The sequence below is a fragment of the Bombus vancouverensis genome, chromosome 1 (genome assembly GCF_051014615.1).
Source record: "Bombus vancouverensis nearcticus chromosome 1, iyBomVanc1_principal, whole genome shotgun sequence".
Taxonomy (NCBI): domain Eukaryota; kingdom Metazoa; phylum Arthropoda; class Insecta; order Hymenoptera; family Apidae; genus Bombus; species Bombus vancouverensis.
Genome location: NC_134911.1, coordinates 14231684 through 14257455, shown reverse-complemented (window position 1 = coordinate 14257455; position 25772 = coordinate 14231684). Strand labels below are relative to the sequence as shown.

The 25772-nt window shown below is 39.6% G+C and overlaps 1 protein-coding gene across 5 annotated transcripts in view; it reads left to right on the top strand.

The window, feature by feature from the left end:
* Positions 1–451: 451 nt before the first annotated feature.
* The window catches only part of LOC117153439 (uncharacterized), a 94377-nt gene continuing 69056 nt past the window's right edge, over positions 452–25772 (top strand). Inside the window, exons 1-2 of one of the 5 annotated variants that reach the window (XM_033327495.2) lie at positions 452–699; positions 22212–22303. In XM_033327495.2, the coding sequence (XP_033183386.2) occupies positions 22227–22303 (77 nt within the window). In that variant the 5' untranslated portion in view covers positions 452–699; positions 22212–22226. Of the gene's footprint in view, positions 700–22211; positions 22304–22958; positions 24932–25772 lie in introns of those variants that run through there. The other 4 variants (XM_033327496.2, XR_004463610.2, XM_033327494.2 and 1 more) reach the window with 4 other exon arrangements.

The following is a 25772-nucleotide window of genomic DNA, read 5'->3' as shown; positions in this document are numbered from 1 at the left end:
TAATGATGTTTTTCTGAAGATCGGTAATTTGTGCATTACATAAATCTGTAAATTGATTATTTTTTGATAACAATGGATAACCGTGGTGAATTAATTGACTTTGAAGTTTCTCAAAGACTGCTTTGAATTTAAATCACGGTCACAGTCTACTGGATATGTACATAATATATGCTGTTACCATAGACTTGTCATAAACAGATTTATCACACTATATAAATTTGTATCGCATGGTTCACGAGTATCGACGAAAGACCGAAGGACGGAATAGACATGACATCTTATGGTATTTTGCGTTTCATATACTGAAATATCGACCTGAAAAAGATATTTCCTATGCTGCTTCGTACATTTGGCCACGTAAAAGCGCAGCAACGATCAATGTTTAAAACATGTTTTAAGTATGCCTATCTTATACTGCCCTATAGTTCATGGAGCTATAGTATGTTAAAAGTCGGAACAACAGGAAATATGGCGGCATTGCGCCGAGTACGAAGGTGAATTTGTGTAAACTACGTTTGTTTGTGACGATTTCTTGAGCAAATAGGAAAGACAACATTGTAATGATAGTGTGCAATGCGTAGTGATAACATGTGCAGTGTTTTGTGACGAAAATAACAGCCCCTCGCGGCTGAATCGGATTTTCGGTGTTGGATTGTCGTCACACGAGACGTATAATTGGCAGTGCCCTCGAGGTGGCAGGTACGTAATACAGAAAATCACCCTTAAAAACGTTACAGCGTTATTTCTACAGCTATCATTATACTATTTATGAATACGATCATTAACAAATTTATTACGTTATTTGTATACTGTGTTGTAAAATTCCCTTGATGTTATTATCCCTTAATACTGATCCGTTTACGACCTGAATCGGGTGTGTACCCTGTTGTCATCAACAGGACATTGACTCCTTGAGATATGCCCTTGTTCGACCTTTCCCTTTAACTGCTCTTAAACAACATAAACTACGGTTATTCTAATTCCTTTCAAATACATATTAATATGAACGTATTTCATTGTTCTCAAGGCTCGGATTGAATAAGAACGATATCATTGAAAAACATCGTGAAATTCAAAAGTTTTAGATAATCAGATAAGAATCGAATCGAACTTTGTATTTTCAGTAGCACCACTCAGCGTTTCTCATACGTAAACAATGTGATCAATCACATACTATTGACCTAAGTTAAAACGTTTGCCGTTGGTTAGCTATTTAAAGCGACTGCTCTGGCAATGGCCGTGAATACGTATTTCATCTTTTGTTCGAGTCCTAAATTAGTTAAAGTTTGATCGATAACGTTCGATTATTGTATTTAGCGTTACACACGCATTTACACTGCTATTTATAATGAATGAAATATGGTTGAATGACACTTTACAACTAGGAATTACGAAATGACCTTCACATTCTATTTTGTACAACGCTTATCAAAATGTCAATGTTTTTCTGTTATTTGTTTTTATGACGTATATAATGTGTTATTCATTCCGACTTTGAAAACGATAAAAATAGTAGAGAAAATATTACGAGGTATGAAATAGTTAATTATATGATTGTGATAACGAATAATAGAACACGAGTTATACACGTGTACGCATGCTGGATACATTAGTATGGTACTTGGTATATAGGTCAAGCGCTCCTCAACATCGAGGTCATTGCCCCAGGATTTACTCCGTCGATAAAACAGTCTTTAATTGGCTAAATTCGTTCCATTACCCACATAGGATTCGACGATAGAGGTCACCGTTTGAGATATTCATAATTTATTTCTTCCTCTTAACACTGTTGAAGTTTGATCGGAAGTTGGGCATGTAGTTTTTGATGTGCAACACTCATCACACGTAATAACAAATTACGCTTATCTATTCCGAATAATACGTTTTATCTAACGTTCGTTTTTTTCTTTTTACGTTGAGAATAGATAATTCTTGATTTGGATTTAACGCGATATTGCCAACTTGTTAATTTCCTACATGATTATCATCTTTAAACACTTTTTTGTAATGTTCATTATTATAGTTATTACTATCGTTTTCAAATATTTCCGTATTTTTATCAAATCATCTAGTTACATTGGTGAATCAGCTAAGCATGGTCGATGCTTTGTCTTCTAAGTTAGACTTGGTTAGAAAATACTCAGAGGTAGAGCGTGTTGACCTTGAACCTAAAAACATATTTCAAACTTAACAGTGAAAAATATTCATCTTGTTTCTTTCTCGACAGAAAAATTTCTTATTTTTATATTTAGAATTTTATATAACAGTTTGTTTACAACTATTCTAAATGTATATATTTTATCTGAAGAAAAAATAATAAGTAAAACACGACAAATTACACATTCCATTAGTCAACTGAATAAAACATTCTTATTAATAGAAAGCATACGTTTATTACTACGTGACTCATTATTACTCGCTCGTTTCTTTATTCTGACCCCTGTATGATGAATTTAGGGTCAACTTGCTTCGTTGGACTTCCTTTGGTGATCGTGAGACTCGTTATTATCATTCGATCGATTCTGACCAGCGTGTTCATTCAAATTAAAATTACGACAAACTTGTTGCGAGTACGTGTATCGTAATCGTATCGATAAGCATGGTTGTCTTTTTAACGGCTTACGGTATGCCTTTTTCAAGAAAACGTATATCTTTTTTGTGTTATTTTATTTTATCTCCATCTACAGCTATATCTCGCTTACTCCACATTAGAAACCATTTGTATATTTGGAACACATTAATACATTCTCACTCGCTCGTCCCTCCTGTTCTCACACATTCTCAGGCAGCTAATGCTCACACTCCAATGCAATATTAAAATACACGATAAAAGTTTGTTGGTGGACCGTACATTAAGACTTACGTTTGTAAATTGTTCGTAATACTACATTATCCAGCTTATATGATCGTTATCTAACATAACCTATCGAATGTTTTCTTTCGTGTCTGTGATCGACGGGCGTGTGTGTGGCAGTCAGTTACCATCGTATTAGACCGATCGTCGGTTCAATTTTTCTGTTTCTCTACTTCGCCGATGATAGTATTAACATCTAGGAAATTAACATTAATATCTTCGTTAGCGGATCATCGAGCTTCTCTAATTAGTCCTAGTATTTTTCCCTCTTCCGTTTCTACTTCTTTCAAGCTTTTTAGCTTCTTAAATTTTAGTTTAAGGTGGTGTTCCATGTGCTGTCAGTGATTCGCTCAGTAAGATACAGATTTGCCGTTTCAACTCGATCGGAAACTTATCTTGTGGTGTACATGGAATAACGTTTCAACGATAGAACGAGCTATTATCGAAACAGCAAATTTAGCAACGATAATCGGACGAAACTCGGCGAAGCGTAAGCACGCGTAAACATAATTCGTTCATCTTGACCTAGATACTTTGCGTCTGTTCCGTTGTATTTATAGGAGGAATCTAACCGGGAATTCTCTTTCCATCCGCTTCCATTAGAACTCGAGCGTCGTAATTATCTTCGATCGTGCCATCGATCGACAAATTCGTTATCGTTGTCGTCTCGTGACTCGCATTTATTTCCCTAGCATTCGATCGAATAAAGTACGAACGACGCTTCGATTCTCCTTCGTTCGTGACATCTGTTTCTTCAACGTCTTGCACGGTTTACGTGAGAACGAGGCTTAACGCCGGTTCACGTACAAGAAGCGTTCGATAGGATGTTATTTTTAGTACGACGCTGTCGGTTAGTCGACTAACGAATTATTAATAAATCACCGCCTATTTTTGATTAGGCGGATAGCGTCGATCGACAGACGGGCAAACTACGCGCGAGTTTGCATCTCGCGTAAGTTTGTCGAACGGTTCCACGACTACAGCAAACTCCTGAAACATCGCAAGTTTTCTCTAACGTTCTGCATTCTATAAATTAAAACGTCCGTATCTCTTTCAAGCATTCCACGATAATACGTTGCGTCTTTCGTCGTTTCGCTGTGAATGCAAGATTTTCTTATTCTTCGCGTTTCCAGCGTATGTTAATTGCATTTTACATACTACGATTAACGTATGTTAGTCGTAGAAACCCTCTCGCCATTGTTTGAAAATATAATTGGAAAAGTAGAAGTTCGATAGAAGGTTGTTCTATCTATTGGGTTGGCAACTAAGTGGTTGCGGATTTTGTCATTAGGTGGTAATGACAAAATCCGCAACCACTTAGTTGCCAACTCAATAGCAGCTACTACACGATTTAAGCACCGTACCTTGGATATTTCACGTATCTTCCACTTAGTTGCCAATCCAATAGATAGAGCAACCTTCTATCGAATTTCTACTTTTCCAATTATATCTTCAAACAGATGAATTTGCTCGAAGTTAAGCAATGGTGAGAGGGTTTCTACGATTAACATACGTTAATTGTAGTATGTAAAATGTGATTAACATACGTTAATTGTAGTATGTAAAATGCGATTAACATACGTTGGAGACGCGAAGAATGAGAAAATCCTGCACTTACCACCTAATGACAAAATTTCCAACCACTTAGTTGCCAATAGCAGCTACTGTACGATTTAAGCACCGTACCTTGGATATTTCACGTATCTTCTCGTATTACGAGAATCGTGTGCAATTTTCAAATATCCTATAAATGCATAAATATTCATCCTGCTTGTTATAAAACAAATAGCGAAATACGTTACTCGCCGATGTCTCTCGACAAATCGTTCAAATTTATCGCGAATCGAGTCGAACACCGCTGGGATTATCAATTTGCCATTAGTTTGTACGTCTTGGCAGGATTCGCGCGCGGTTATCGCACATGAGTCAAAAATATTTTTACGAATAAACGATGGTGTTCGTTATCAAGCATCGTAGAGTCAGAGTGGCTACTAATAAAGCGGACGTGTCTACTTAATTAGCACAGAAGGATGATCGTGTGGATTAAACTAGGTCAGGCGAGTGACGCGCTTACATGCCTGACCGGCTAATATTTATTCTTGGCATTGCACGCAGCGGAGATGCTGCAGCCCGTAAAAATATCGTTTACATTTACGCGATTTCTCGAGCGTCGCTTTGTCAACGCGCTTCCGACATTGCTGCACCGCGTGATGCTTGACGCGCAGCTCTCTTGGAAAAAGATCAGAAACTTGTTTGTCGTTAGTTTTAGTTTAACGGATTTACACGGTCTTTCTTATTCGCATAACTTTCATACTCGTCGCATTCCGCGTTATGTTTTCTATTAATATGCAGGGTGGTTGGTAACTGGTGCTACAAGCGCAAAGGGGGTGATTCTACGCGAAAAAAGAAGTCGAAAATATAGAATAACAATTTTTCGTTCGGGGCTTTGTTTTCGAGAAAATCGACTTTGTATTTTCGCTCGGTACGCGTGCACTTAATCGCGTCTCGTTATAACGGATCTCACTGTAGATCGTTGTCTCGATGGAAAAATTAAAAAAAAGAATTAAAAAAAATTTTTATTCTGTATTTTCGACTTCTTTTTTCGCCTAGAATCACCCCCTTTCCGCTCGTACCACCAGTTACCAACCACCCTGTATATTATGGTCGAATATCTTGCGCGTATACGAGCGATCGATAATATTGGTGAAAAGATATATCGTTCTAGACAGTGCAATTTATTTGTACGTGTATACGTCGGATCCAAAAATATGGAATATTCAAATAGTACGGTAATTGTTTGCTGCTATTTGTATGCGATTTTTGTACGAAACGTTCATCGTGCGCGCGTTTTCGGCACCGATGCTTCTATTTCTAAATGTTAGAACGTTCGTTAATCCTACGCCGGGTGCGATAGTCGAGCCAAATCCGCAGGAAAACAACTAGTCGGGCTCATGGAACGATCGATCAGGTGTTACGTGTTGGCTTTCAATGGTCCTTTGATCGCGTAAAACACTGGCGGTGAATCGGATAAGAAACACCGAGAAGTCTGTGAAAGATCTGTATTCGACTCGTCGAATCATTTCGAGTATGTACGCAAGCAAATAAGAAACGTAATAGAAAAGGTAAAATTCGTTGCAAGATATAAGAGAGAAAAGATAAATATTCGCTAATTGCTCAAAGCTTCTTAGAAGATAGTAATTCTTGTGCATTTTTTAATTTCCTAATGATTGTTCGATTCCGTTCAATTTTTCCTAAGATAGAACACTCTATAGAGATTAACGTACGATCGATATTGATTGCTGCGAGAAAGAACGTTCGGAAACGATGGAACTCGTAATTTTCCTCCCTCGAGAACATACTTATCTTGAAAGTTAATATCTTGCATCCAAATGAGATCTCATGGAACGTTGATTCTTAAAGCGAAGCGGAGATAACTTAGCGTGTTCACCTTCGGAAACTTCAGCGTTTGATCGATGGTAATCTTAACGGTCGATGAGAAGCCGGTGCACGTTGCTAATACGAACGTTGCTAATCGCACGAATGGTCTCGCGATGGAAAGTTAACGAATTAACACTTTGACTGTCACGCCAAAATCACACGTTTCGTTGAGGACGCCACGGCAGTATTTTTATTATTCAAAGCATATAATGGCAAAATAATAACAAATTCACGATATAAGACAACATTCTTCCCCAATGGACCGTTTATCTTATTGGCGGTCACGGCTGACCACCGTGGCGCTTTACTAACAGTTGATAGCGACATATTATAACAAGGCTTTGTTTATTTCAACAAACCATTCGCATTTGTTATTTCGTCGTAAGCAAAACGTGCAGAATATATTGTTGAAACGTGTAGAAGATATTAGTAAACAGTATTTGCTCATGCTATATACAGGGTGGTTGGTAACTGGCGGTACAAGCGGAAAGGGGTGATTCTACGGGAAAAAAGAAGTCGAAAATATAGAATAAAAATTTTTTTTTAATTTTTCCATCGAGACAACGATCTACAGTGAGATCCGTTATAACGTACCGCACGCGTACCGAGCTAAAATTCAAAGTGGATTTTCTCGAAAACAAAGCCTCAAACGAAAAATTGTTATTCTATATTTTCGACTTCTTTCTTCGCGTAGAATCACCCCCTTTCCGCTTGTACCACCAGTTACCAACCACCCTGTATAATAGTAAGGTATGTGCACACTTGTAACTTTAATTACATGATTATAATAAAGCAGCATTTACGATTATTTTTTAAGCTGTGTTTATAATAATATTCGTAGATTATCCCTCAAAGATATGGATGCAAACACAGTGCACCGTTAGATGCAAGATTCGTTCTCATTTTCTTTTTTATCGATGTTCTAATAAAAATGTTCAATTGTTCAATGGTGCACTTTTTATTTCAAAGTGTCTTCTAATTTATCGGTTATACTCAAAATGCCCTAACTGTCAATTTTCATACAATTTTTGCAATTGTGAGAAATTCAGGCGTTCCGGTTACCAATGGCCAACGTGGCAGTCAAAGTGTTAAGGAGGAAGCGGTTTGACGTAGCCGCGTTCGCGCGTACCAAATCGAGCTCCGACGTGTAAAAGAGTTAACGATTTTAATCGTCCGGGTGTGACCGGGTTCAACGATACGGTCATTCTTCTCGCTAGTCAAATCTGCAAAGCGGCTCGTGAATTTCTTATTTCCATCGGAACTGCACCTGCCGCAGGTGCAGCTGCGAGCCAATGAAATATCGTTTCAGGCCGATGACCAAAAAGTTCGCCACGACGTCGATGGTTTCGGTGAACATGTTTCGATGCCAACCCCGTCTCCTCTCTAGACTATCTGTCTACATAGTAGCCGTAGTATAGTAGAGTCTTCTGCGTCCAAACTAACAGCATTTTCAGCTAATGGAACAATCGGTTTTCTCGTATTAAATTCCACTCGCTCCACGCTTTGACCACCGTACGCTCTGACAAGCATATAGCACGAGTTCTCGCATACTTTTCGACCGATTAAAAACATTCAAACGGTCGCTCGGAAATCTCGTTCCGATTTACATTTCCACCCGAAATACGTTTATCGAATTATACACGTGGCTTTTCGTTTCACGACATTTCTCCATCTTTCGCGCAATTTGGACGTTCCATCCTTTCGGAAGCTTTCAGGTTTTTCGGCGAGAAACTTCTGATTTTTAACGTCGACCAAAGAGTTAAAAATTGGAAGAAAGTTTAACGAACGTGTAACATTTTATTGATAATCTACGAGCATATTTAAAGATACTTCTAGTGACGTTTTTTTTAGCGCGATATGCTTGAAAACAATTTCCTCGACGGAGAGGTACCAAGCAAAATTGATCGTTTTATTAAATTCCTTAAAAATCTGAACGAACTTTCCGAGCAATCGATATTATATCTGATATATCGATAATTCTTTCGTATTATTCGAGCATGTAACGTAGGAACGTTTCGTTCATAGCATTCATTGGTGCTCTTTTTTTTTACTGTTTTATTTAACGGTAGTAGACGTATGTAAGGCGCGAATTGACATTTGCAGTCCCTGAAGTGTTAAATAGAGACGAAGAAACTTGTCATTGTTTATTTGCAATCGCCCCTTATCGTTTTGGCTAGTGGACCTTATAAATCTTTCATCGCGGGTAACCGTGCAAAGCGTAAAGATATGTAGAAACGTAATTCAAAGTATATTCTTACGAAAGTCGCTTTCTTATTGTGTGTCACACCATCGAAGCTCTTATCCAAATACTTGGTTGCGAGAAAGTGCATCCTCGTCGTTTATTTTCGTCTTTCGTGCCACGATGCGTATAACGTACAGTACAGTGGAATCTCATCTGTATCCGAGCAGCTTGCGATTATTCAAATCAAATAGTTTAGATAACGGATAATACAAATTCTCTAGCTGTCCTTCTCGACTCGTCTTATTACTTCGGATAGTAAGATAACAAGGTTTTGAAAAACGGAAGTTGATCAGTTGTTTCCGTATTTCGTTCGACCATCTTCCGTTTCGACACACGACATTTACTTTAAATACAGATAAGCCATCGTATACTATATTCATTCGAAGAATACGCGTGTTTGTATAATAATTAAAGTTAATACGATGGAGCGCGACAGCTTCTACTATAGGGTCTCGTCTACGAGTTTCTGAGTATCTCAAATCCAGCGTTAGTTTGCTCGCGTAAATGAAATACGAATAAACGATATATTGTATTTGTAACTGGAGAGAATATTTATTAGCATAACGAGTTTCGTGTTTGGTTGAAAGAACGTTTGAACAGCAGAAGGTCAGATATTATAGAATATTTGGATAATGGTAATTAGGATACAGTAGGCTTTACCGCACATAGTAGCTGATGCTAACTACGCAACTAGCGAAAACCTTGCGTCGCTAGCATGCATTTACGTAGCATTCGATATCTTATCTTGTACAGTAAACAAGTCGCAACGTTATTGCAGTCCGTTTGAAAAATTCGAGGGAATATTCCTTGTCGCGAATAACGACGACGCAGTACAAATTTTCTATCGCTCGTTATCTTAAAAGGAGAAAAAAAGCAATTGCGAAAAGCGAAGATTATCGAACGTGAAAAATGAATAATTCACACGATAATTGAGCCTGTTAACTGGCGCGTTTCTTAATAAGAAATTAAAAGGTGCTTAAGAAGAATTATGTATATGGGTTAAAAGTACATGCCGGTACTTTCGATACGAATACGGTAATGCGTTAAAAAGTAGTAATGAAAGAGTAACAAATGTTTGCTCAAATGGATGAACGAAGCAACGTAGCGTGTAAATTTGAAAAAAATCCATTCGAACATTTACGAGATATGTTAACACGATTTTACTTCCACTATTTGTTTGCTATTTGTTCCGAATAATCCAATAAAGTTGATCGTATTACGGTAAACATCGAATTGTCGATTCAACTCGTCTAAAGTTGAATTGTACATATTTTAATACGCTTACAAAAAAAAAGAGAGAGAGAGAAGAAAAAAGAAAGGATTGGATCGATTCATTTTTATCCACGCTAGATACAATATTTCAATACTCGCGTGTTCTGTACAGAATGCTGCAGTTTAAAACGCGTGCTTGGATTTTACAATGAATTGAATTTTCTTTCGTCCTTCCATTGTTATTAACATTTATGTACGCTGCATACAGAACAGACTTAAATTGAATCCGAGCTTCCCATAGAAATTACGTAACGCTACAAAATAAATCGCTACGAACCTTCGAACTCAAATTTTCTCAATTTCCGAATGGACCAGTTGCTGCTTGCATAACAAGATCCAATTATTTTCTTCGACAATGTTTCGAAGCTCGTCGCTGGCTAGTTATCGTGCGACAAGGTCAATAATAGGCCGGTCGTCGGATGTTATCTTCGTGAATCGTAGTAAATAGCTACTGATACGAGCAATGGTTATTTATTGTCGCGTATCTTAGTAATGTAGTAGAACGTCGTTCGTCACTCGTTCGTTGGATTCAAAACTCGAACGCGTTCGAATCTTTTACGCGCAATGACTGGCGAAAGTGTTGGGAAACTCGTAGAAGCTTCCCGTGTACGATATATCGTACAAAACGTTCTGAAATTTCATAACGAGACACGACTATCGTGATAATATCGGCAAAATTTCAAACGGATTTCTAAGAGAATTTATATGGAAGTTACGAGGCATTTGTTGCAAACACGCATTTCGCGAACAAGATATATTAATAAACCGGAAGATACGGTGCTTACAGATCGCTTGAGGCTATCATTCGATCTGTTTGAGACTACTATTCGTGCTGTATATCGATTTCTCATTAAGTATATGTTTGCGACAATATCTTCAGAAGAAATATCCCAGAAGGCAATCGGTGTAAATTTCTTTGTATCGTTTCTTCCTTATATCGTCTCGTTAAAAGAATTGCAATCAACGGAACAATTTAATCGTTGTAACAGATTCGCTGTTTGGTGAAATTATAATTATTGAACTGTCTCGTTGACGAAGGTTCTAGCTTCGGCCAACGAGAAAGTATTAGGTTTTCCGTTAAAGTGTCCTTCTTTTACAGACACGTCTTTTACAACAATGCATCTTTATACAAACATGAAATCTAATCTGTCGAACGTTGTGATCTTTATTTTGATAGAACAAAATAGATCATACGTAATTCGATAAAATAATATAAAACGAACAATATTGTGCATCCATTATTTCCTTATAAAACGAAAGAAACTTTTCGGACGACCTAATATTTACATACGTTCGTTCCCATTCGTTTTCCACACATTTCGTGTGTTACTATTGCGTTGGCAACTAAGTGATTGCGGATAATGACAAAATCCGCAATCACTTAGTTGCCAACACAATATTACAATCGCGGTAGTCGTGTCTCGTTACGGTGCTAACGAAATTCCACAAAAATTCGTATATTCTACCAAATGTCCAAATTGGACAAATTGTGAATGTGAAATTTTAAATAAAAAAAAAAATTCGTATAATTTCGTTATAATTAAGGTGGTCGTTGGTGAAGGTGTCCACGAGAAATACTCGTGATGTTCAACGATAAAGTTTATCAAACTATCAACAACTAAGAACAATTAACGATTAACAATTAACTATCAGGAGTCAATAATCCGTTTCTCTAATTGTGTTTGCTTTGCTACGACGCTTAACCTTTCGCACTTCGCAGCTCCGGGCAGAATGAATCTTTGGTTCGAAACCAACGGATTCTTTTCTTTGTTGTCCTTCGATATCCCCAATACGCACGCGGTTATTAGATGTCCGCGACGGTTGCCGCGTATGCAATCTTCCGAATATTCGGCGAAAGAACCATAGGAATATCGATGGTACATTAGGCATGTCGGTCTTACGCTTTGAAGGTATAGCGCTTTGTATCGCGAAGCCGTTGGAAAGTTCCGTGATCGAGTGTCACCACATAATATACAGGGGGTTTGGTAACTGGCGGTACAAGCGGAAAGGGGGTGATTCTACGCGAAAAAAGAAGTCGAAGATATAGAATAAACATTTTTCGTTTGAGGCTTTGTTTTCGAGAAAATCCACTTTGAATCTTCGTTCGGTACGCGTGCGGTATGTTATAACGGATCTCACTGTAGATCGTTGTTTCGATGGAAAAATTTAAAAAAAAATTAAAAAAAAAATTTTTATTCTATATTATCTAACCTAACCACCTTCCCGCTTGTACCACCAGTTATCAACCACCCTGTATAATATATAATATATATACAATATATATCGAAAATATAGAATAAACATTTTTTTTAATCTTTTTTTTTAAATTTTTCCATCGAGACAACGATCTACAATGAGATCCGTTATAACGTACCGCGCGCGTACCGAGCGAAAATTCAAAGTCGATTTTCTCGAAAACAAAGCCTCAGACGAAAAATTTTTATTCTATATTTTCGACTTATTTTTTCGCCTAGAATCACCCTCTTTCCGCTTGTAGCACCAGTTACCAACCACCCTGTATATATTATAATATAATATAATAATTTCGTTTCGTTACGCATTTCGTATAAGTTGTACAAGATAGTCGTAAGAGAAGTCTTCTGCGGTAAGCGTTCGAATATACCTTCGCGAGCTCGTGTGCGACGAGTAGGAAACAGATCGCATTGATGCGCGCGGTTCCTGTGATCAAATGTGAGCGCAAAAAGATTCGTTTAAACTGCACGTTGGTCTCATTGTATCGGTGCATTTCGTTGGCTGGCTTTGTAGGTGATGCGCGACGCACACGTGTTTCGTACGAACCAACGAATCTTTGAATAGCATCCATTTTCCGAGAAAGTAATTCAGCATTGATTTAACCGCGTGGGTGTTCATCGAGAGGTGGATGGCGCAATAAAAAGAGAGTATCAGAAATTGTGCCATAACGATTTTCAGCGAGCGCCTCTTTAGATACAGCGGCTCTATTTTTGACCAAGCGAATTCGTTCAATTGCAATAGGTTTCGCGCGTCACTCGCGTGCGAGAACGCAGCCGAACCAACAGGCAAACGTCCAGCTCGGTGCTTCGTTTCTTCGCGAGAAATTCTCCTTTCCATTGATCTCGTCGTCTTCGTTTGCTATCGTCGGATAAACGCAGCGACCGATTACACGTCTAAGGATTCTTACAAAAATCGATAGATCCCTGTAACGTATAATCGTGGAAAAAGTAATTACAATTAATCGCAAATAATCGTAAGAATGGAGAAGTTTCGTGGTAAGACAGCGTGTAAGATAAGACAATGGGTCGAGAAAATTGCGTTAAAAGCTTTACGTCTATCTTCTGGATATTGGCTACGATTGGATTGCTAATTAAAACAGATCTTAAGGAACTTTGTATAAAAGTAATGGGTATAAAGTTCATCGAGAGATATTACAACAAACGATAGTAAGTAATAGTTGGAATATTTGAATGGAAAATGCGCTCGGTACGTACGTATCTACGATAGATGAGAAATCTCGTCAGTTTTGAATAATCGTGAACCTGTTGCGTTTTATTCGGAGCAGAGAAACGCAGCGAAATAAGATGGCCTGTTAAAAGAGGTAGTAGTTTATTTATTGCCTAGAGAAAAAACGTAGTAAACATAGTAAGCTGTAAAAGTTACGCGTAGTAATACAGTGGTAAATACGACCCTCGCGATAAAATGATGAGAAAATAAACTCAGCTGCGCTGCAAAATGTCCGTTGACGCGAATCACCGATTCGCAAGGAAGAAATACCGAATTAATATTACGATAGAATTGAAGCAGAGAAATATCATCGAGCTCGTGACGTTGAGGTTCTTTCGTGTGATTTGTTGTATATCGATCTTCTGACTGGAGTGAGAACGATCAGCAAGCTACCACCACTGTAGGACAAAGTTCAAAATCGAATTATTCGATCAACAGATTTGCGAAAAAAATTGAAGTTATTCGTTTATACGAACCATACTCGCTCTTGCTACAGTTTATCGATTACTTGCTGTATAAGACGGCGATAAAATATTTTAACGGTAATTTGGTTGTTCGTGTACCGTTCGTTATGACACTCCTTCGTAACGAAAGGGTTAAAATTATACAATCGACATCGGGGCACGTACATCGTCACCTTTCAACGTGTACGAACGTTTCGAATTTTGTAGAAAAATGCGCGAAAAGATTACATTTTTTCTTTCATCGAAAACAGTTATTTCAGATGAGTCCGCGAGAAGGAAGAAAAATAAAAGATTTGGAAAAAATGATATCACGAAGTTATATTAAAAACACGAAATGCTTTACTCGAGCGCACTTAGAAGCGTAGATGTACGTGCTAACAAAAATTATGTACCCGTGTTCCACGCGTGAATGCAACTTTCTTTCGTATAGAGAATTTTCTTGATCTAAAAATTATATTTACCATCGAATGGATCAATTATTTTCGTCGTCTTAAACGTCTTTGTTTTTTTTTTTAATATACGACAAAAAGTTTTATTTCGGAATTAAATAGTCGTTTCCTCGCCGTTAGAGGGTTTCTGGGGATTTCGAGAGATCGCGTTATCTTTTTAAACTTAAGCACGGTATATTTTCTCGTATGCGGCGGATGTTTGGACAATTTCAACGACCTATAATGCAAATACATACAATGTCAAATAAAGAACTAAAAGTAAAGGAGCGAAGGAGTAAAACGACGAGTCTTACGTCATAAGACGCGCTGGAAGTGGTGTCCGTTTGCATTGACGTAACATTGCAATCATTAAATTACTAAAGCTCGTACATTTGTTATCAGTGCTGTACAACCTCTGTAAATGAAGTTTCTTCGTATCTCTGAAAATAATTAAGTAACATAATTAGAAGATACGAGTGGCTCGCAGGAAGTCGCATCTATCGATTAATCCCATAAATAAAGTTGAAAAGGCTCTGACTTCTGAAAGATTGATACGATCGAAGCTGGTGATTTTATCTTGTACACATTTTTATATGCGCTAAGGATTAATCCATTTGCACGTGGAGATTTTAATATTTCTTTCTATCAGCTCGATAATTAATAACCGATTATGCCGCTATAAATCACGACTACTTGCTTTCAGTGAGATTAATTTATATCTTTGGGAACAATTTCTTGATGATTACAAGGGAGAGGAGTTGATAAAAGAAATTCGTCCTTTGATCCATTGTAGACTCGTTAAAATTGACAGATCTTTTCTTGGAATGAAATGTTCCACGAATTTCTTATTTGGGAAACCAAGGTAACGACTAATCGTCTGAATCTTTTCTACCATCCAAACGTTCGTTTCTTTCTTCGCGTATAACGTGCCCGAAAATCGCATAAATCGATTACACGAGTATCCTCTTTTTTTTTTCTTTTTACGAACGTTATATCCCAACGTTGAGAAATTTAATTAATATAATTAGAAATTTCTGGTTCTGTACTACCCCTCTTGGTTAAAATATCTTATCTGCTATTTCGAAACCGAAGGAGTTTGTTTATCACTCAATGTAAATTATTCGGTCAGTGTTTCGTACCAGCTTCCATCATGATATAACTTTATTAGGAAAACGAAGAAGCACGAGGAATATCAAACGTTCCGATATGTCTTGAGAAACGAAAAAATGCCACGTTTTAGCCCAAAGAGAGCAATATAGTTACGTAATGTAATTTTTCCTGTGCAAATGCACGCGAGCCGTAGTTCTCGTACTCGAACGGCAGATATTAAAATCGAGCGAAGTCTCATCCTTCCACATACAGCGTATCGCTCGGGATATAGTGTTCCACGTGTACGTCCTGCCCCGTGCTTCAGGGGCAAAGGACTCTGCCTCTGTCTTACCTTCTCTACGATATTCTCCGCGTGTCTCTTCTTCTGGATGTGCATGGATACGTACACACGTATATATGAAATGTCCGCGATATCTATAAACTCTCGGTGAACTTTCGCGATTACATTTCCGCGAAGGAATGTCGCCTGTGCTTCGAGATATCGTTAAGGAAGAAGAGTTCGATGCTACGAAGATCCGCGCCGAGGTGGAGATGCTTGATAAACTCAGCCATTCGACTACCAAAACAACGGTTCCCGCGTCCGATCGATATACGTGCTCGTTTAAACGAATATTCCCGTTTCCCAAAGGAGCTACAATGAAGCGTGATCGTTGAATCGCGGATATTTATGTAAATTCGTTTTTTTTTTTTTTTTTTTTTATAAAAGCAGATAGAGGAATAGAATCTAAGCAGTTTCTTTTACATACTAAATATCGCGGATAGGCAGGGCAAAACTGCATATTTTATACGTGCTTTTGCATATTACGCGCAGTTTTCTCTGCATTTTTTGCGCTTACAAATTTTACATAAACGCATAAAAACTCGCGGTCTAGTAACGACGATCGTGGTCGATTCGACGCATTTTACGATCAACGAAGACACGCGGACGATTCTTCTTGAAAGGCGTCATCGCACCTGTGCTTTTGTGTGTGCTTGGGGCGTTGGTCTTACAGCTTATCGTTATATCGCCCTGGTATCAGCGTCAAGTTTTTAGTTTGCAACTACGAGGGACGATAAGTGGAATGCCTTTTAACACGTTCTCTGTTCTATAGTTTTCGTGAAATTTCTAATTCGATTCACGTAGGAACCGGCGATCGCTGTCATTTATTTTATATGCACGGGATATATCGGTGGTTGTAATCGATCAATGGCAACTGATGCAATATGTATGTTAATTCACTCGACCGAGGCTAAGGTGTCGAAGACACAGTTTTTTGACTCTTCCGATTACGAAGCAGTTTATCCTTGAGTCTTTTCGATATCAATATCCAGACTTTCGCACGTATAATTTAATCGCACCGTTGTCTTTGTAGCTATGTAAACTCTTCCAATCGCGAATAATGTTGTTCTCTGACGATACCAGGTCCCTTCTTGTCGATATGGGTTGTTACCTTATCGATTTAACACACCTACGGCATTGAGGCGTAAGTTGTCGTTTGTTTCAGCACGATACATTATCTAAGTGCTTTACGGTGTATTTAACGCGCTCTGTCGCTGTTACAAATTTTCCCAAGAAATACAATTATTCTTTAATTTCAAATCCATCCGTAAGAATTGACATTATGGGTCATCAGTGTCCCCTCCGTCCTATAGCATTATCGGCGTGTCTAACGTCAGTAACCACATAACCCCACGGAATTTAACGCGTCAAGCGGTTAAAGAAATGTCCGTGCTCCCCTAAAACGTGATATATATCACGCCGTTACGGTAGAACGTTGATTAACCAGGAACAACAGCTTCTGAATGGAAACGTAGCAATTTCCTTCAACTTCTGCTCATACGAAGGGCCACCGTGAAATTCTCCATTAATCAACGTCTCGATCATCGATCGTCGATCGTTCCTCTAATAATCGAGGATTTGCTGTGCCAATATCGCAGCAACCCTTCGATTGCGCGGCAGACACGCAAGGGCAGCTTCGAGCTAAAGAGGAGCCGAACACGATCGGACACCTTCTAAATGGACATCGATCGAGCGTGAAGAAAGAAGACAGACGTCTCACGATTCGCAGATAATAATCGGACAGAGACGGCAGAGTAAAACGAAATTGGTAGGTGAGCGTCGTTAACCGGCGCTCGCTGCTCGAGAGAAGAAGAGTCGTGGAACGACGGGCGGTCGCGCGTGCACCGTCACGGCCCACAGTTTCGTCGTCGTTGATCACGAACGTGTCGATCGTCGACCAGACCAAACACATGCACACACCTTGGGGTTATCCTCGTGTAACCGTTGCTCCTCTCTTTCGCTCTCGTACTGTGCCTTCCTGTCTTTCTCTTTGCTCTCTTTCTCGTAGACTCGTGCATTCCTCCGTCCACGGGCACGGTTTACCCTACGCTCGACCAGGAACAACCCCCGAAAATCAGCCCCTGAACGAACAAAGAGTCTAGTGTCTAGACGGCTGGATATTACCGGCGGCGACGACATGCACACCGTGTATCGCATTTTCTTTGTTTCTTTCGGTCGTTCGATACGCCTCTGCCTAGTTGCTGCCTTGGCTTCGTATTTTTAATGCGCCATATAATGTCAGCCTCTAACGCGCACCTAGGAAGGTTTGACTATCGCGCTACGTGGTAGATACGTATCTGGATCGCGTTATGCGGCACGATTGCTTTTCAAGCGATTTTCCAAAATGTTCAGACAGCTAAATAGATAGGGTTGGGTTCGTTTCAGCGGTTCGTTTTTCTTACATCGATCGTCGTTCGTTGTACGCTATATCAGTCAGAAGCGACGATGGATCTTTGAAGATCTCAAGTGGTAGGATTATTGAACTGGTTCCGAAGGATCGATTAGCCTGACGCGGTTAATCACCGACTAAAACATTGGAATTATACCGTATGTTACATAGAATGTAAGAATTTCAAGAGGAAAATTACGCGTTATCGTTAGTTGAGACTAGTCGTTGAAAGTTTGCGGTGGGAAAATTCGATACTGTTGATTCGTGATAATTTAAAGTTAAATGGTTTGCTGAAGTCGAAACATCGTCAAAAAATAGGGAAACGTTGAAAAGTTACTTCGTTAAAATATCAGAGCTCGTTAAAAAGTCGCTCTTTCAAGTTGCTTCTCTCGTAATATCTTATTACGTGTAATTGTTCCCTGCGGCCAAACACCGTACATACGTAGAATTACGAAGAGAAGCTACGTAAGAACGACAAAAGACGACGATAGTTTAAGAATAACGTTGCACGAATTTTCGTTTCGTATTAAAAAATCTGTGCGTTCCATCATCGATCGAACAGAGTGCTTCTTGTTGGTTCTCGTATCGAAACGAAGAAACAATCGACTAATGGATAATCTTCTTTTTTAGCTACAAGGAAAATCTGATCGTTGGATATTAAATAACGCACTCTGTGATAGCTGAACGACGATAAGACGTAAAAATGTTTGTGATTCGATCGAAAGAGACCCATACGTCGCGCAATTGTTCATCCGCGAGCTTGAAGCGGTTTTAAAACGAGTGCATCGCACGTAAGTTGCTTCTCGTCACCTTATCAGTTCTGTTGTATAGCGCACACACAGCGCAACGTAGCGATAGTAGAACGATGTCGACGACCCGATGTATCAACACAGACCTACCTGACGCCAGCTTCTAGATACAGACGTCTATCTATAAACTCGTGTGTCTCCGTACTGTGTCGAGCTACCTCGAAACCATGGAGAACCCTTACGGTCCCATTCTATAGAATTCGAACTGTCGATCGATAACTTTCTTCGATAATTCGTCCTCGATATCGGAATCTTTTTGCCGGCGCGTGCTTGCGAATCGACACGACTACGTTTTTTCGTTGTCTTTCTTGCGTCGTGAAATACACGCGTTTCCTCTTTTCTTTTTCTTCTTGGTTTTATCTACGTACCTTGGAGCGCGAATAAGTTTGGATTCGAAATATACCGAAAGCGAATTGGACAGTCAGTTTCTCGTATTTTCAGTTTTCAGTTGGGAGTTTGCTTTCGTGTTAGGATGTTGTACGACGAAGTGGATGAGCGACGTAAACATATTATTTCCTTTTTATTTTTCAAAAATTTAGATAAATAGAGGAAAGAATATAAACGTTTGCCAGGTACTGGTCGATTCTATTTTCTAGATGTTTTTTTAATCTTAGCATAACTTTTCTATTAATACATCTGGCGGGTTGAAAATTACAGTAGTGTAAGTCAACGTATTTCGACTCTTAAAAGCATCATCTCTCGAGTCTCGTAATTAAGTTACAACTTTATTCTCAACCGCGGTACGTTTTTACGACCTGGAAAAATATAACGAACTTTCTACGGTAATAAACAGGAGAAGAGAATCGTTTGATGAAAAAAGTAGCTATGGTCTGACTTACGTTATTCCGATTCTCAGCCATTCATACGACTACCCTATACGATGGAACAAGAAACCTCGAGTACGTAAATAGGGTATCACGAAACATTCGCGATAAACGTATTCGACTTGTCCCAAGACACTGGAAAGTGCAGTGAACGCGAGGAAATATAAAGAATACCACTGTACCGTGGCCGCGTCGAAGCGAACCGATTCCGACTGTTCCGGATATTGTAACGAAAGTCAATATTCCTTAAAGAACGGTTTTATCGATAAGAGCGATAAACAGAACCGTTCACCCTGCTCGATCGCACGAAATATCGTCGGTACGAAGACGGACACGCCGAGAAGAGAAAAGGAGGAAACGTTTTCCTGCACTTACTTTCTTTCCTTTTCGTTTATACGATCCGACGTTTGTTTTCGGAAACCATCGAACAACAGGCTGCTCATCTGTAAGTTGGAGCCGGACGAGGAATTCTCCGTGCGATAGAGTAAAAGCAAATCTGTAATGCGACTGTGCGGAATTGGCTGAACGTGAACAAAGGCACCGTTGATCCTGAGCAGCATCGGTTGATTGTTTCGAATTAGCGTTGTTATTCGAGAGAATACGCAATCGGCCCACGCCACTTGATGTTTTGTTCGCGACCACCGACTGAAATTACTTGGATTATGCGTTGCATCGATGAACATTGTCGGTTTCCATTTAACGCCATCGTTTCCTTGGCAAGTTACACGTACAACGGAGGCATGCGCTCGTTTTGATAGCTTCCTTAGTACGATCTTGACGAGATTCCCTTCCGAACAAGGTTTAGACTGCTTTGACAGTGGAAATGTGGCGTGGGCGTTCATGCAATACGTCTTCGATCGTATCTTGGTCTGTGGTTATGCGAATTGCAGGTAGACAGGTAGATATCGTACGATTTGATGGATCAGGTACTTCGTTATTAATCAGATCGACTGCGATTGACACGATTCTTTATATGTATTTCACTATATCGAGCGAAGCGAGCTACGGTGAATTTAATTAATTATAGACTTTCTTGTGGTGTATATATATATGTATATCGATGTTCATAATTTATCAGATAGATTTTGAAGGAAATGTTCATCGGGTAGTTTGCAAGGTCTCGAGGTAGACCCTAAGTACGGTTTCCTCGATATGCTATAATTTAGTATGGTCAATAAATAAACGGCTAATACATGTTAACGTTATTTCGCGTTATACGTATCCAGGGTAATTTCGTTTTAGACTCACAGTCTGACACGTAGTTACCATCCAATATAACGATTTAAAGCGGGAAAGATAGGGTACAAAATATAAATAATGAAATTAATTTATGTAATTTTTATACATGGTACACGTGAATCTAAAGAGAATAGACAACGTTTCCTTGATTTAATCCAAATCGAGAATAAACTTTTTAAAGTAACACGCAAGTCGGATCGACTAATTCCATCGAAAATAATCGCTAAACGTCAATCGTATATTCCGATGCTAAATTCAAGAAACTTTTTAGAAAATAGAAAATCAGCATCTACCATACTTTTTATACACTAAAACGAAAAAAAAAAAAAAAAGAAAGATACGTATCTCGTTCCACACATCTTGTCATTGTAAGGAAAAAGTATACCTTTACATCAGATATTCATTGAACCAGTACAAGAATATATGCATGAAAATCAACAGTGTATCGAACCTTTTTCACTTCAAGGTTCGACGAATAATTCTCAACCCGATCGACATGTGGCACATCCTTTCGGGAAAGTCTTCAGACATCGAACGTTTGATCGAATAAATTCCGTGCTGTTGAAAGAGAAAGGAAAGTGTGTAATAGATCTTCTCGGAGTAATATCACGAGCGATCTTACAGTTGCCAACGACTCACTGAAAAATCTTAAATTCTTTCTCTTGAATCCTACTTCATCTATTATTCATGACCTGCAATTTTTTATCGTATTCGCAATATTTTCGACGTTACAAATTCGACCAACTTTGTTGCAAATAGTTCGTGACGGGATCTGTCGATCGATCTTCACGTTGAATTGATTGCAATGATTCAGGCACGTGTCATTTTTGCTATATATTAGCGCCGGTAATTATCATTTTTTTTGCATTATTAAGCAATCAACTGTCATCGCCGTCTTCCGTGTGATGTACATCGTTCTTTCTCGTTGGTTGGTATCGTAGGTCTTTTTATTATCACTGTCTGTACCTAACAGATGAGCATTAGCGATAAAACAAGTATGAGAAGAAGAGCTTCGAGACGTTGAAGCTTAACCATCGCGAATTACGAGTACAAAAGAAAATTTCAATATGTATAGAACGAGGAAAAAACATTTTGATTTATTTGATTCTTTGTTAAAATCACAAAGGGAACAATTTGGTTTATTCCATTGATTCGAAATGATACGTGAAATGCATCGTGATAACTAAAGGACGTATCCGATCAAAGCTATCTCGAGCTTTTCAAAGAACAATATTCGGACAGCGAGTTGTCGTAATTCGCTAAAAAAAGAACTTTCAAAGAAGATAGGTTTCGACGACGTGATAGCAATAAACGTAAATATCATATGTTTTATTACATTGCAGGAAATAATTAAAAAAATGAAGGATGACGTGGACGAGGATGATGCTGGCGCGTTGTCTTCTACTTCTGTGCCGGAAACGACAATCTCGTACGGGTAAGAGTCCAGTTTTTCTACTCCGAATCGTGTTCAAGGTGGAAGAGGTTGGAATTAACAAACGCGTTACCTTCATCGTATATTTATTTCTTAGAAATTATTCGACGAAAGATACATCAGGTAATTCTCAGTAATATGGAGATGCGTCGCATCGAGAGATATACGAATGCGAGATACAAGACTGAAAACGATGACGTATCGACGTTTGTTAATTTCACAAACAACGAATAGCCTGTAATTTAAATTGATGCCAGAATAATTTTAAACAAGCGATAGAATTCTGACTGTACGTACGCGCGTATAATTCGTCGATATGCATTTCGATCACGCGCCACGTGTCCAGTTCCTTATCCTGCGCGAATAATTCGCGATACCGATAAACAGGCAGTATTCGTCGTAGCGTTCGGTCATCGATCGACTGTGCTCGAAATCTCGCGCCTAAATTCAGTAAGAGCACACGTACGAGAATTTGTTTCTTATCGGAACGAGTGGAAGCAGCCTTATACAAGGGAACCGCCTAAAAATGTGTTGTTATCATGCTGCGCGGTCCGAGCGCGGGTAGGTAGCATTGGAAGAAGACGAGGGGAACGACGATTGGTCGTCCGCATGGGAGGGGAAACGCTGATTGTTAGGCAGAGTGGGGGTAGCGCTCCACCGGCAGTTCGCATCAGACTAGCGTACGTGTTGCGTCTTGATGTTCGTTAGCCTGTTTTTGGCAAATGACTATTCTTCTTTGTACATTCGTTCAAGCGTACGCGCAAGTACCGTATTGACAGTTTGACACGCGTTTCGTACGTATCCGTGCATTCGAAGAGATTATCGTCGGGCGAACCGTGAACCGTGCTGTGGCATTGTATTTCACGCGAAAAATTGAATCGCAGTGTGTCGCGTATATCGATAGACAGCGTAGTTGGGAACCGCAGTTCGAAATCAACGTCTATAACCATACGGGTTTCGTACGTGTACCGATCGAAGTGACATTAGCCGAAACGGAATGTAGCAGATATTCTTTTGGCTCTATCCACGGAACGCATAATCGACGAAATAAGAAAACATTTTCTCCGTTCTAAGAGACATTTGGGACAGTGTGTCAAGGCCGGAAATTCTTCGAACTTACGTTGTGCCTTGGGTCTTTATCACGTTTCACACGATGTAACGGAACGCCTGAGCGGGAAGTAAAGGCTATCGTTTATGCATCTGAAACGCGTTTGGATCCGATGGTAACAGCTCGGCTCGTCGATCGATGCCCCCTCGCGATCCGTCTGTGTCTTCGTGTACGGATTTCCTGCTGCGCCTGGATCTAGAACACGGTGTCAAGGTCAAGAGAATCCGATCAAGAATTCGCGTGCATGTCAGACATCCGTAAGCAGTAACAGCAGTCTGCAAACGCTTCTAGACGCTCGTCGATACGTGACGTTTCATCGTACGAGGATCAGTGTTTTTCAAAGTTGTCGATCTAACGTAGCGAGTGTTGTCAAGATCGTACGATTTTAGGAGAAGAACGTTACCACGATCAAATAAGTCGTGACGATTCGAAGCTGATACGTAATAACAATAATAATAATAATAATATTAATAATAATAATAAATAGCTTCGAATGTAATTCTCGTGTGATCTATCGAGCGTCTACGAAGGTCACCGTGTTTCTACAGTTTTTTTCCATCGATGCGAGCTTCCATTGGACTACAGGCTGGCGCACGAAGCGATAAACTGACGTAGAATTTGGCGGGACACGAAACGAACGCTACTAGGAAGGCGTACGCGCTATTTGATAAAATAATCGGTCTCTTTTTTTTCTTTCTATTCTCCTCGTCTTTCTTTCTTCGTTTTTTTCTTTTTACGCGCGCGTCCGAAGCATCGTCTACGAAGCTTCGATCTCGCCGAGTGTTTGTCCGCTGTTGGACGCAGATAGAGAGGTTTCTTTATCTGTACGCGAAGAAACAAGCGCGATCGCGCAAGCAAGATTAACCGGCGACCTGGCTAATTTTAATTCGCGCAACAAACAAGCAGCGAAGACGCGATTGTCGCGCGATAACGGCCAAACATCGCCGCCGTAACGTCGAACGTCGCTGTTCGCGTGTTCTCCAATATGGCGAGTGACGCCGAAGACGAGTCCAGTATCTCGAGTGGTTTCGTTGTCTTCTGAATCGAACGTATCCCGTTCCAAGTGTCGACTATCGCGGTCGAAGGGCGCACAATCGACCATACAAAGTATACCGTTTATCCAGTGAAACGTTACGAGAGATATCGGACACGGTCGAATTTTTATCAGACTTGGACGATTGACATTCATGCGAACGTTACGATATGAGAAGCAAAGATGACGATCTATCGAATTCGAGGTTCTGTTTCGACGGTACAAGAAAATTTCGACATTCGCGCGGCCATGCGAACCGGTTTGCACATGGTTGAGGCGAATCATTAAGAGAAAATTCGTTGGACACGGTAAACTAAACTCGTTTGGAAAAGATGGCAACATTGTGGAGAGAGCAACAGGAACAAGTGTACCTGCACCCTCAGCAACACCAAACGTTACATCCGGGGATCATGGCCGAGCAAACGCACCATCACCATCATCGATCCACCGCTATCACCAACATCACCACCATGGATCTGCCAGTTCCAAGGTCAGACTCGTTGTTCTATTAACGACATAATGTCGGAGGATGCGTCAAGGTGAACGGATATGCGTGTAATTCCGTGTAATGTTAAAGGTACAGCGTTAATCGTTTTGTGGGTAACCCTGTTGCCCGGCTAGGGTGAAATATTTTTGTTACGTAATCGGCTGATGCCGGCCTATTTGACCGTAATGAAAAAATCAAGCTGGAATTTACATTTACTACGCAACTCTATTGCATATGAATATTAGATTGCTCGATCATTCGATATTTAAATAGGAAAATTTAAATTGCAATTGAACGAATAAGAATCATCTTGATAGATTAGAAATTCCATGCTTTTTTCCATCGCGTTCGAAAATTCTTCGCGCGCGTGGATAACGCGAGCCCTGAATCGAACTTTTCTCACTGCGATCGACATTATTTGCCGCGTTACAAACAAACATCGATACCTATTATTCTGCTCTTGTAGATCTGTTAAACAATAGCACGAGACAGATCGTTTTTGCGAGCGATTCGTTCGAATGAATTTTTGTTTTAACTAATCGCCAGGATTAAAAAGTAACCGGTTCGTGGAGCTCGATCGCTTGTCTATCCCGATGTCCGCCGCGAACGATCGACAAAATTCCAGTAATGAAAATTCTTTCTCTTCCATTTTCGTTTCCTTTGATATCGCGTTCTAGTCGACACGGCCAGTTTGAAAATTAATGCGACAGAGAACGGTGTAAGTTACATATGTAGGTAGGAGCGCGCAGAGATTGCAGAGGTCGCGTACATATTGCTTCAACCTTGCAATCTATATTCTACACCGAGCATAGATAGCAGTTGACATTATGTTTATTATCAACGT